This window comes from Physeter macrocephalus, chromosome 2 (assembly GCF_002837175.3).
Source record: "Physeter macrocephalus isolate SW-GA chromosome 2, ASM283717v5, whole genome shotgun sequence".
Lineage (NCBI taxonomy): Eukaryota > Metazoa > Chordata > Mammalia > Artiodactyla > Physeteridae > Physeter > Physeter macrocephalus.
In genome coordinates this window covers 75963659-75976658 of record NC_041215.1, presented here as the reverse complement: position 1 = coordinate 75976658, position 13000 = coordinate 75963659, and the positions used below count along the sequence as shown (strand labels likewise).

At 40.3% G+C, this 13000-nt stretch overlaps 1 protein-coding gene across 1 annotated transcript in view; it reads right to left on the bottom strand.

The window, feature by feature from the left end:
- Nucleotides 1-13000, bottom strand: part of MYO3B (myosin IIIB) — a 511858-nt gene that overhangs the window by 284427 nt on the left and 214431 nt on the right. Inside the window, exon 10 of the mRNA XM_024122281.1 lies at nt 6481-6546. Within this exon, the coding sequence (XP_023978049.1) occupies nt 6481-6546 (66 nt within the window). The remainder of the gene's footprint in view (nt 1-6480; nt 6547-13000) is intronic.

Below are 13000 nucleotides of genomic sequence, written 5' to 3'. Positions count from 1 at the left end.
GATAAAGAAGATGTGGTACAAATATACAATGGAATATTACTCAGCCATAAAAAGGAACAAAATAATGCCATTTGCAGCAACATGGATGGACCTAGAGATTGTCATACAGAGTGAAGTAAGAAAGAGAAAGACAAATATCATATAATATCGCTTATATGTGGAATCTAGAAAAATGGTGCAGATGAACTTATTTGCAAAGCAGAAACAGAGTCACAGATGTAGAAAATAAACTTGTGGTTACCAAAGGGGGAAGGGGGGAATGGGATGAACTGGGAGATTGGGATTGACATATATACACTACCTTATATAAAATGGATAACTAATAAGAACCTACTGTATAGCACAGGGAATTCTACTCAGTGCTCTGTGGTGACCTAAATGGGAAGGGAAACTGAAAAAAAGAGGGTATATATATATATATATATATATATATATATATATATATATATATATATATATATATTTATATATAAAACTGAAACACTTTGCTGTACAGCAGAAATTAACCCAACATTGTAAATCAACTACACTTCAATAAAATAAATTTTTTAGAAAAAGAATAGTTGGAAGAAACTTATTTGCATATCAGTGCTTGGACCCCACTCCTCAAAGTTCTGATTTCATTACTCTAGGTGGGGTCTATGAATTTTTTAAAAATATTTATATATAAAACTAATTCACTTTGCTGTATAGCAGAAGCTAACACAACATTGTAAAGCAACTACACTCCAATAAAAATTAATAAAAAAATAATAAAAGTCACCTAACATAATGTGCCACAAGGACTAATATGAAATCTATGACATATGCTACAGACCTGGTTTCTTACAAGATCTAAACTCAGCATTTGGTGGGAAATAAACAGAATATGCTGGCTAGAGTCTGGAACACCTACTTTATTATGCATTTTGCTTATTTTGGATGAAGCTAAAACTGTCATTGCCACGGTTCCCAGGACAACAGTATATTCCAGGTATGTGTGGATACTGCACCATGTTTCAAACCTCAAGTCATACTGAGTCACTTCTTGGTTTATACCATGAGAGAAGCAGATTTTATCAGCTGAGTTTGTAAGTGGAGTACGAGTGAGATCGAATCAGGCCCTCGGTGTCTTTAGATGATCTATTAGGTAATCTAAATTAGATGCTCTTCAGGGAGATATAACCTTGAAACACACAGCTTTATTTGTTCTCCTCATAAAGGAAAAAAAATCCCAATTTTTCAAAATGAGAAAGAAGTTGGGTTGCATTTATAAGTATATTGATCAATGTATGTTTAAAGGTGAGAGGAGAATTGGGGTTTTTTTAAATTAGAATTTTTTTTTAGCTTCTCCATGAGTTTTTATTAATTCACCAATTCCCTATAGCTCAAGAGATGCTAATTAATTCAAGAAACTGTAATAGCTAATCATTGGCTAAATAAATCTAAAATGGAGAGAGTCTGTCACTGGAGATACCACTGCTCATTTGAATTAAAATTACCAATTTGTGAAGTAATGTAAATAAAGGTTACTGTATCCTTCTACTCAGGAAGTATTAACACTGTGCATGGCCACCTGAGAATCCATGAGGACTTAAAAAGCCAAGAATACTTGTGGAATCTTATCATTTTCTGAGTTAGAATATTTATCATTCCAAGCGTGTTGTTCACTGACATTATAAAGCTATGTGGAATTAAGCTGCCTTGAAACACAAAATGGAGAATGGCAAAGGACTGAAAATTGTTGCCTTGAAGGGAATACACTCAATGTCAAGGAATCAACCACCCCAAAATGATTAACTTTATAAACATTCAGGCCTAGAGAAAAGCAGATGTTCCAGGTCTGAGTTTCAATTTTTAAGGAATAAATTTATGCAAACGCCCATTTGTTTTAGCACTTTAGTAGCTAGAGTGATCTCACCTTGTTAACATTCAGTACAACTGCTTATAACCATTCTAATGTCATTTGCAGGGATAGGAAAGGTCGCCTCAACATTTCATGACTAAATGGCAGGGCTCGACCATGATGCTCACTCTAGGAAGTAGACACACCTGCACACTTAGCTGCTCAAGCCAGCCAACCCTGGAAAGCAGTGTGTGCGTGGGCAACCATATAGTTCAAGTCATCACTGAGTCCAAAGCTGAGCAGCCATAGTGCTCTTGACGGATTTGCCCTGGATGAGGAGAAATCCATCTTTATTGTCTCACTAGTCAGCTCAAGAACCATTGATGAAGTCCTAAATATAATTCTTTTTTTTTTTTTGTGGTACGCGGGCCCAGCCGCTCCGCGGCATGTGGGATCTTCCCGGACAGGGGCACGAACCCACGTCCCCTGCATTGGCAGGCGGACTCTCAACCACCTCGCCACCAGGGAAGCCCCTAAATATAATTCTTAATAAAACCCCAAAAGTTTTAGAGGCAAAATGAAAAAGCATAGTTCACAGATACCTTTTGGCTAAAGGCTGGGAAACTATTTTTGGTTTTTAGTCCAAAGACCTGAAATTAGTTTGAACTGAAAAAAGAAGTGACATCCTTTAGGACCAAGGTGAAGCTGCCGAAGGAAAATTGTTATCTTATCAAAAGGCTACTTCTGAATGGAGCCTCCTGACGGAAGTCTGGCTGGGACTTGAACCAGATAAACTTGTTATGCAAATAGCTTTAGCCAAAGGGGAAAGGGCTGATAATGAAATCGCCACAAAGCCAACCACACATTACAGAGGTGACAAAAAACATCAAGTGTCGACCTACCATATGGATAAAAAGCAGTGCAGAATTTATGTGAGCATCATGTTTAATTTATCATAACTAAGCTGTCAGGAGTCATGCTTTGACAAATGCATAACTAACACATATAAATGAGTCAATTATCACTAACGACCACAGGTTCAAAACCAAACAGGCCGATGTTTCTTTTTTTTTTAACCCTCAAAATAGGTTTACTAATAGGATTTCGGACCTTAAAATCTCTCCTCCTGTCTCTAAATTAAGAAGGCTGGAAACACGTCTGAAAAACACTAAGCCATAGCCTGGTACTTACATCTCTCTTTCTCTCTCTCTCTCTCTCTCTCTCTCTCACACACACACACACACACACACACACACACACACACAGTTCCCTGTCTACACACACACACACACACACACACACACACACACACACACACACACACACACACACACACACACACACACACACTGTTCCCTGTCTACACAGCTGTGATCACTGGGCTGCAGCCTGGTCAATCCCTTCAGACCCCCGCAGCAACAATGAGAAGCCATAAGGTCCTCTGGTGAGTGGTGACCATCGTGGACCAAGAAAGACTGAAATTACTGAATTGACTCTGCTATGGTTCAGCAGTCACGTGGGGACAGGGTATTAAAGGTTTTAAAGCTGTTAAAATTTTTCTTGTCCTGTTTATTCTTTAGAAAGAACCAGTTTAGTTTACTCTAATACAATGCACTGTGGTCCCATTTACAATGGGAATTGAAGAAATTTTCTGGATAATTCAGGCTAAAAAACTTTTCCTAAATAACCAGATAATCATCTTCCCACCTCAGTCCCAGCAATAATGAAAATTTTATAATCTGGAGGTCTTAATCCTTCATCCTTTTTCCCTTTCCCTCCCAATATGAGCAAGGTAAGTATAAAAGTAAACCAAGGCTCTCTCTTTAAATAGACATTTCTAACCCAGTGAGTGTTTTTGCTTACATTTAATTAGAGATTTGAATAAATAGAATGAAATAGAAAATTAAAATTACATTTGGTAGTCTGGCTCCTTTATGAAACCAAAGTACATTATTTGGGAATAGTGGGTAGTTTTCTACCTAAAAATAAAAAATATAATAATTAGTTCCTAATCTTGATAGTTACATTCCTAAAAATCTTGTAAAAGGAAAACTCATGATTGAAGAATCTCAGATGTTATGGGGAAAACAGGACTGGGGGGCTGAGGTCAGGAAAGAATCCATGAACACCTAAAATATATAATATTTTCACTAATAAAACCAATAAGGACAAGTCATTAAATAAATAGAAGACTGATGACATTTTTCCATATCTTAAATTAGTAATAAAGCACACAATCACTTAATTTCTATTTACCTTTCTTGGTTCATTAGAACCTCTTCAGACACTCTACTCTGTAGTTTTAACAAGGTGCTTTTGCTTTGCCCCTGATGTATGCATACTAAAGGCATTGTTTTCTATGTGAGTCCTCCATTCTAGTATCAACACTTTTCTAAGTCTAAAGCAACTCAGAATGAGCGCATTTGGAATTCTCAGAGTTGGGGAAGACATAAGCAGATTTAAATGGCATATAACTGGATTTGCCATAAAGAAAAGTCAACAGTAGAGAGGGATTTCTATACTGTATTTAACCCTGAAAGTCCCAACCCTATCATCAATTATGTACCTTTATTCCCAAATCTATCCAAGCAATACTGTGCTCAGTTTAAGAACACAAACATACGCTTGAAGAAGTATACAGAAACCAAACTCTGGTGAGTGGGTCAAGCCACATTTTAGAGGCATCACGAGGAGCTTGGTATAGGAAAGTGTATCTGTGAATATGTAATGTGGTTTTCCAGGCCAGCAGCTTAGAGGTCAGGCAAGGGCATCTGTGTGCAGCAATGGAATGAAAAGGAAAACTCTTTGGCTCCAGCCTTTGCCAGCAAAATCACTGGAACCCTAGGCCCTGGATATCTTTCCCTGGGGTGATGTGAAATGTGTTCCCAGCCACGAGGATGTCTTTCGCTCTCCAGGGCCTTCCACCTCCTCCTTTGGCTTCCAAATATCAGGAAGTGGCTCTTCCTCTGCTCCTACGCGAGCATCATCCCTCCATCTAACACTGCCCACTGTCACCACCATTGACTTGGGGCTGCTTCTGCATTCTGCAGAGACATCAGAGTGGGGACTGAAGGGACAAGGAAATGTCCTCCATCCCTGGCCTTGAACTTCATGGTCACATTCCGACACAGCCTTGCTTAGTAGAATTCTTGGAGTTCTTTACCCTTCCTCTCTCCTGAGGAAGATGGCAAAAAGTTAGGAGGGATTGACTGGACAATCAAACAATTTCAGGGACCTTGAACTACGTTGCATTGAAATGATAATGAAACACAGGTTCACAGCTCTTTACACAAAACCCTTGGGGCCAAATATGTTTTGGAATTCAGAATTTTATCAAATTTTAGAAAAGTAAACCCGTGCATTTACTGTATTTTATGTAACATCCCCAGCAGGATCTGAGGCAGCACACTGTAATCAAACACATTAATATATCTGCAGCAATTCACATGAATATTCACACTGAGTAGGATAAATAATGGCTATAAATAGCCTCAATTCAGTTTAGGTCATGTGTTGCCACCAAATCAGTTCACATAAGGTCAGGGCTTGCAGCTAAATGACTCAAGTATAAAAAAACTTCCATTTTTCAGAGCTTTTTGGATTTTGGAATTGTGAACAAGGGATTGTATTGTGTTTAAGGAAGGCGATCAAGAGACCCAGTCTGCTTCATTGCTCTGCATCTTGGTGGAAGTTAAGTATGCACATAGGTATAATTTAGAGAAATTTGTGTTGACCCTTCCCTACTTCCTGTTTATCAGCTATTTTGGTCACTTCTTTTCTCCTCCCATGACCTCTGGACCCCATGTTTGATAGAGTAGACACTGAGAGCACCTCTTCCCAGCTCCTAGCTGGGATATGGCCTGTAACGGCCTTGTCTAGATTCCTGCCGCTGCAGTTCACCAGGCCCCTTGCTTGGGGTCATAGAGCCCCCTCCAACATACTGAGCATCTTCCCCAGAGTAAGGACCAGTGTGGTTCTCTGCCAGGGGACAGGCCAAAAGCTCATGTTCCCAGCACTCAGTCACCACCCTGTTGGTGCTGCTGTTGATTCTGTTCCTGTCTTAGTCCCATGCAATACTGCCTAGTTCCTGGTAACAGAGCTCCCACCAGGAACATCACCCATCAGTTGGGTTTTCATCTTGTTCTCCACACTCTGAGCCCTGGCTGGGGCTCCTCACCTTGGAACCTCAGGCCTGAGATCTTACTTTGGCCCCTCAATCATCTTGGGAACTGGAGCCCTGCTCCCAAAGCACAGATCCTAAAGCAAAGCCCAACTTCCAAGCTGCAAAACCTCTACTGAAGGCTGCCACCTTCTGTCCCCTCTCTGGCCCAAGTGTGGATGCCAGATTTTTAGATGGAGTCTCCTCCCTTATTAAACAAGACCCACTGGCAATATTTGCCCCAGGACAGAGCAGAGTCAGATGAATGTGATACATATGATCAGAAGAACTGATTATAACCAAGAGTCAAATGTAACTCCTTATTTCTCAAATCCTGCAGGGGCATCTTCTATCATTTACTGGAACAAATTTTGTGTCATAATGTGCTAGAAGGCATAACAACTTCTAGCGCCAAGTCAATTCCACACCTTGGACTTCTCCAATCACTGTCCAAGGACTTGCAGGATGAGCAATTTTCAGTGGAAGAAATACTCACTGTGAAATGAAGTGGTTGAATTCCTCACACCATTTTTCCGGATGAAGTAAAGTAGGTGGAGGATTTCTGAAAAATAAAAGCAATTTTTTTCTTACAAAGAAAGGGTTCCGTTAAAAGCAAAATATCAACTTGCCTTTACTGATATTGTTCTAAATAGCTCTGATAAAATCTATTCTTATTTCTTCCTGGGTGAGAGTCATTCACCAGTGGTAAATTATAAAGTGCCAGCCCCTACTCATTTAGTGGCTCATTTCCATTGACTGAAGGCCAACCATGTCCACGGCTTTCTGCAGGACCTCTGAGGGTTACACAGATCAACAACATTCCTCAAGGAGCAGACACTGTAATGAAGGGTGAGGCAAGCACACAGCCACTATAACTGAGAGCTGAGTATTATTAGCACCATAAGAAAGCTATAAACCAAGTGCTAGGGGCTTGAGAGAAATAGACTTTTAATTTTACAGGATTTTCAGATCATTATACTACCATTTGAATTAATTATGTGATGCAATTAAAATATACTTATAAATTCACTGGTCACATTTTTAACTCTTTCCTATATGTCAACCTCTGCAATTGGTACTGGAGAAAGCAAAACCACTATGACAAGTTTCAGACCCCAGGAAGATCCTGAGTAGCAAGGAGGACAGACACCTAATACAACTAAGTACTGGTGGTCCAAGAAAACTAGAGAACTGTGGAAAGACTCTGGTAACCAGACCATTTCCTGGTGGGAAGGCAGGAAAAGGAAAAAGTAAGAACCCTGCATTTGGCTGAATATTTACCCAAAGAGAATCAATTTTAAAACAGAAGGGACATTAGCTTTCATTGATAAGAATTTTTTCTTTCTAGCTATTAATGGAAATAGGGGTTTGTGAGCAAGTCAAGTTCAGAAAATGAAGAAAGTTACATTTCTGCACACCTGAATTATGACTGTAAATCTTAAACCCATTATACACCTTTGTATATATAACCCTTCATTTGGGTTCTAACTGCTTCCTAAAGCCATAGATTGCTCAGCCTCCATAGGCAGAGGCAGGGGAAGCAGCAAGAATGACCAGAAATTTTAAAAATGTATCAGATAATGTGATTGTAATTTGCCTCTTCAATACCATTCCTTTTTTCATTTCTTCTAGTACAATTTTTATTCTGGCACAATGCTGCCATATATATTTTCCTGAGTTCCTTGCATCTAGATGTGGCCATGTGACTGCATTCTGGCCAAATGATATATTACTAAAATTGTTCTGTGGTGTTTCCAGAAAGTCTTCTTAAAAGATGGGAGACATGCCATTTTTTTCTTCCCCCTATTTGCTTCTTGGAGCATGGATATGATGGCTGGAGCCTGAGCAGCCATTTTGGACATGAAATGAAAATGAGAGCTATGAGCTGAGTATGGCAAAGAAGGTAGATAGGAAACTAGATTCATGATGACATTGTAAAGCTGCCATACCAGCTCTAGACTGCTTCTCCCTAGTCTTCCTTAACAGGAAAGAGAAATAAACTTCCATCTTCTTTAAGCCACTGTTATATGCAATTAATCCTAATTGAGCTGATCATATTTCAGAGTATTATCCTATTACATGATTAGAACATAATTTGATAAGTATATCACAACTACAAAGGTAAGTGGAAGCATAATAAAGGGGCAACTTACCCAATCTGGGAAGTCCCAGAAGACTTTAAAAAGAAAATGAACTTGAGCTGGCCCCTGAAGATTGGTTGGATTTTTCAAGACAGAGGAGAGGGAAGCCATTTCAGGCTTAGGAAACAAGATGTACCAAGTCACAGAAGTATAAAAAAGTCTGGTAGGTTCAAAGAACATGAGTAACTTTTTGAGGCTAGACTATATGATTCTTTCAGGTCTGGAGAGAGAGTAGAAGGGAAGGATGAGGCGGGAAGGAAGAATGATGAGAGGAAATATATGGTTTCCCCATTCTGCATAAGAATTTAATCATCCTTCAGATCTTCTGACTCAAAGACCCAAAGGAAAATTATCTGTGTACCCACCTAGAAAGAGTAACAGTTGAAAGTTGCCCTTCAGTTATTTTGGAGGCTGCCTCTATCTCATTCATTTCATTCAACAATATTTGCCTTCATCTTTCCCTGGCTTTCTTTAAATAATAAAAGTACCATCACATAACTTCTGCTTTAATACCAGCATGGCTGACCTGTTCTTACTGGCTCCAGCTGTTTGAGATTGTACATCCACATGTCCTCCCAGTTCAGCTCTGTGGGCATCTCTCAGTGAGCAGCTTACCCTACATCATCTCTACAGCCCTCTGCAGAGCTCGAACTTCCCTTGCTCTGCTCAGATTTCCTGCTCATTCTGCTCTCACGGAGGTCAGTTCCACAGAGAAGAGGTTCTCAAGCAATCTATTGTCTAACACACTTCATCCACCCCCAAAACCATTAACCGTTTTTGGGTGTGGATGAAGAAGTTACTTGTATACAGAGTAACAGACTTGATTAAACCCTAGTAAGCTTGACCTTGGCCAGCCGAGCATGGAGGGATAACGATCTACTGCAATTAGAGAATGACCTGGCAAGGGTCCACTGGAGGAATGGATGGAAGTGTCAATACTTGTGTAGAGAACACTGTCCACTGTCCCTTCCCTGTTTTCAGTCTGTCCCTCAGCAGGAACCATGGGCAGGGGCTACTGTTTATGTGTTGGCCTGAACCTCTGTAGTAGGACAGAGGAAAGCAGCAGATCTCCACCCACCCAGGCCACCACCAATCCATGGTGGCCTCACATGAACCCCACACAAGGAAACACTTTCTCTGAAGCTTGGCATCATAGGAATTTAGTTTTAGAGAAGCTCATTTGAACTTGTAGATGCCCCTCCTTTCCTGGAGTCCATCCGTCATACTTAGGTTCAGTAAACTGAGGTCTTGTGAAAGATTACTATCTGAGTATAATGGAAACTAAAAGGAATTGGAAGGCTTTACAGTACTTTGTTTGCATTGGCAATATAAACTCTAGTTCTCCTGCCATCCAGGAAGAGCACCAAATAATAACAATTGTACCTTTTTGGCTCCTCTCAACACTACAGATGCAAACTGCAACCTTGCCCAAAAGGGTCTCTCCCCGAAAGGAGAGATGCTTCATATTCAGTGTGATAGAAGAGTCAGTGCATAGCTGAGATAGGCAGGCATCACTCAGGTATTTGTATGGATGCTGAGAGCAGGATGCATGAATGGTGAGTGCTGAAAGGTCCACAAACCTGAATAACAAGCGCTCATTTGGATAATGTTTATAAACAGATAATGTTTATAAACATACCAAGGCAATGTAGAAAAGAGATTAGTCAGTAGAGGAAAATGACTATATTCAATTTGAGGTTTGCCTGCCTGGATTTTATTCCTGTGTTTGGACCCTAATTCAATTTCTACAAAATGATCCCCTGCACACAGACAGGAGGATCTTGCTGCTACATGAGGCTAGCAGCAAGGGGCAATGCCCATTTTTGACATCATAATCCTGGGTCCAGCAAATACGATGGAGATAAAGTTAACCTTCTTCCCCCAAAGCCTCTGTGGAACAAAATGATTTGCTGAACAGTCAAACTGAATTCATTTTAGTTTCTGAAATAGAGAAGCAGCTGATTGGATGAAGGGGGGTACCTGACCTCAGGACAAACAATCCAAATTTAATCTGGCAACCTATGCCAAGGCATGACCCCAAGTGATAAGCTGGGTCAATTCGATTCTCTTCAGAAGGTTTTCCTTTTTTTTCACCTTGAACTGAGAAACAAAACAAACAAACAAACAAACAAAAAACCAGGAGAATGAGGCACTTTAGTAATGGGAGCTGAAGCTGAAAGATCCATGATGACGAGGCAGATTGGAGAGGCCATGGAGTACACTGTACAAACTGGTTTTAGGAAGCAGATACTAGGAACAGGCAGGAAACTAGGGAATGAGAAGAAAGCAGGCCAAGTAGAGGAGAAAGGAAGAAATGAGCCACAAGGAACCCAGACCCCATGATGGGAGACCATGTAGGTTTTTCTTCAGTTTCTTTTGTGAGTGCTTCTCCCTCTAGTGCACCTACAACATTATTGGCCCCAGCATTCTGTTCTGAGCTCTATTCTCCTCCCGTTCTACACATTCACTGAGGGCTCACTATACGTCATCAGCTTCCTAATCTATATCTCCTGCCTCAATTTTCCCTCTGCCTTTTGGCTGGTGCATCCAGCTACTTATTAAAAGTTCCATTTTGATTTCCCAGGGGCACCTTAAAGTCAGCATGTTCAAAACCAAACTCATCACTTTCCCCTAAATCAGCATTCTACCTGGTTGTTGAAGTCAGAAACTTGAGTTCACCCCTCTCCATTGACCTCACATCCAACTTGAAAAGGCAGAATAAGGGTTCCCCTTATTAAAGAAGTCCACATTCTAATGCCCAGAGCCTATGAACATGCTACCTTCCACGGCAAAAGGGACTTTGCTGATGTGATTAAGGTTAAGGACCTGGAGATGGATGATTACCTTGGATTATCTGGATGGACTCAATTTAATCTCAAGTACTTTAAAGCAGAAAAGAGAGGCAGAAAGAAAGAAGAGCCAGGACAGATTCAAAGTGTGAAAGATGCTCTACTTGCCACTGTTGGCTTTGAAGATGGGGGAAGGAAGCCATGAGCCGAGGAATGCAGGTGGCCTCTGGAAGATGGGAATGGGCCTCAGCTAATACCCAGAAAGGAAATAAGGACCTCAATTCTACAAATGCAAGAAACTGAATTCTGCTAATGACCTGAATGAACAAAGAAATCAGTTCTCCCCTAGAGCCTCCACAAATGGGTACAGCCCTGCTGACACCCAGATTTTAGCCCAGGGAGATCCATGTCAGATTTCAAACCTACAGAACTGGAAGACAATAAATTTGTGCTGTTTTAAGATGTTAAATTTGATAGAAAAGCAATAGAAAACTAATACATCAATCAAGCACCAATACCTATCAGTTCTACTTCCTAAATTCCTTTCTTATCACCCCATCCCCTCCTTCACAGCCGAGTTCAGTCACATCATCTCCATCAGCCTACTCCAGTAGCCTCTTTATGTTTCTCTTTCCTTCTATCCTCATCTCCCTCTAATCCATCTTGCACTTGGCAGCTAGAATTTCTTTATAACATACAAATCTGACCTTGTTATTTTCTTGCTCAAAATTCTTCAGTAGATCTACATTGCCAGCATGATAAAATGTCAACTATTTTGCATGATATACAGATGGCCTTGCCTGCCTATCTACCCAATCCCATCTCAAACCACCTGCCTATGCTCACCCAATGCTGCAGTACTGCACTGTGCGGAACTTGCAGCTCCTAAAGCAAGTCCTGTTCTTTCATGCCTTGGGGGTCTTTGCACATGCTATACCTTCAGTTTTAGAATGCTCTCCCCAATTTGTCAACCTAGCAGGCTCCTACTCATGCTTCATGTGTAGTTTTAGTACCCAGCACAGCAGCACTCAGTAAATTTTTGCTGAATGAATGACTACATGAATGAATGCACACAAACATACATATACTGTAAGTAAACCAAGAAATTATGCCAGGACAAAATATGACCTTGGTCCCCAAGGTAGCATAAAATTAGACAAATATGGAACAGCTCCTTTGGATGTGAGCAACTTCACAGCAAGCAGGGTTTGAGGAACAAAGGAGTCCCCTTAGGTAGTGACTTGAGTTGGATTTGACAATATAAGCCTCAATCTCTCATCATGTGGGCTACCTTTGTAGCCCAAATGTCGCCAGGTCCCTGAACATATCTGACTAAAGTGAGCAAATCAATCATGATTTAAACTGCATTATAGACACCATCTAATGTCAGGACCACTATATACATGCATGGGGGTTGGAGACAGAAGAGGATCAATACTAATAATTATCCCATGTTGAGTGGTATTACAGTATACCAAGCTCAATGCCAAGTGCTTCACATGTAGGACAACAGAACATCACAACAATCATATTCCTATTGAAATAACAATAGGGATTATTATTCCAGTTTCACAGGTGGGGAAAATGCAGCTTAAAAGAAGGAATTTGCTTAAAAACATCCAACTAAAAAGTGGAAGGGTCAGGTTTCAAGGAGGTATTTCTGTCTCCAATGTCTACCACACTGTTCTCTGTATTTCATCTCATGAAGAACCCATTACTCTGGAAGGTGAATGAAGAGAACATACATGCAAAAAATGACAGAAAAACAGTTAGCAAGCAATACCTCTAAGAAGGTGCAAAATAAAGTCCTCTAATATTAAAGCACACTCAACAAGGAGATGCTGAGTAAAAGATTTATCAATGGGACTGAGTTAATTAAGAAAGACTTCCTGGAAGTTGTCAATTTTGAGGCAGGTCCTAAACAGGATATATCAACCAGTTGGTGAGAGGGGGAGGGTGTTAGGAAAGGAGAAGGAGAATATAGGGAGGAAGATACAAAGACTGAAGTATAATAGTTAATAAATAATCAATAACATACAGTTAAATAAACACAGGAGTGTGTTCAAAAGCTATTCTACGTCTTTAC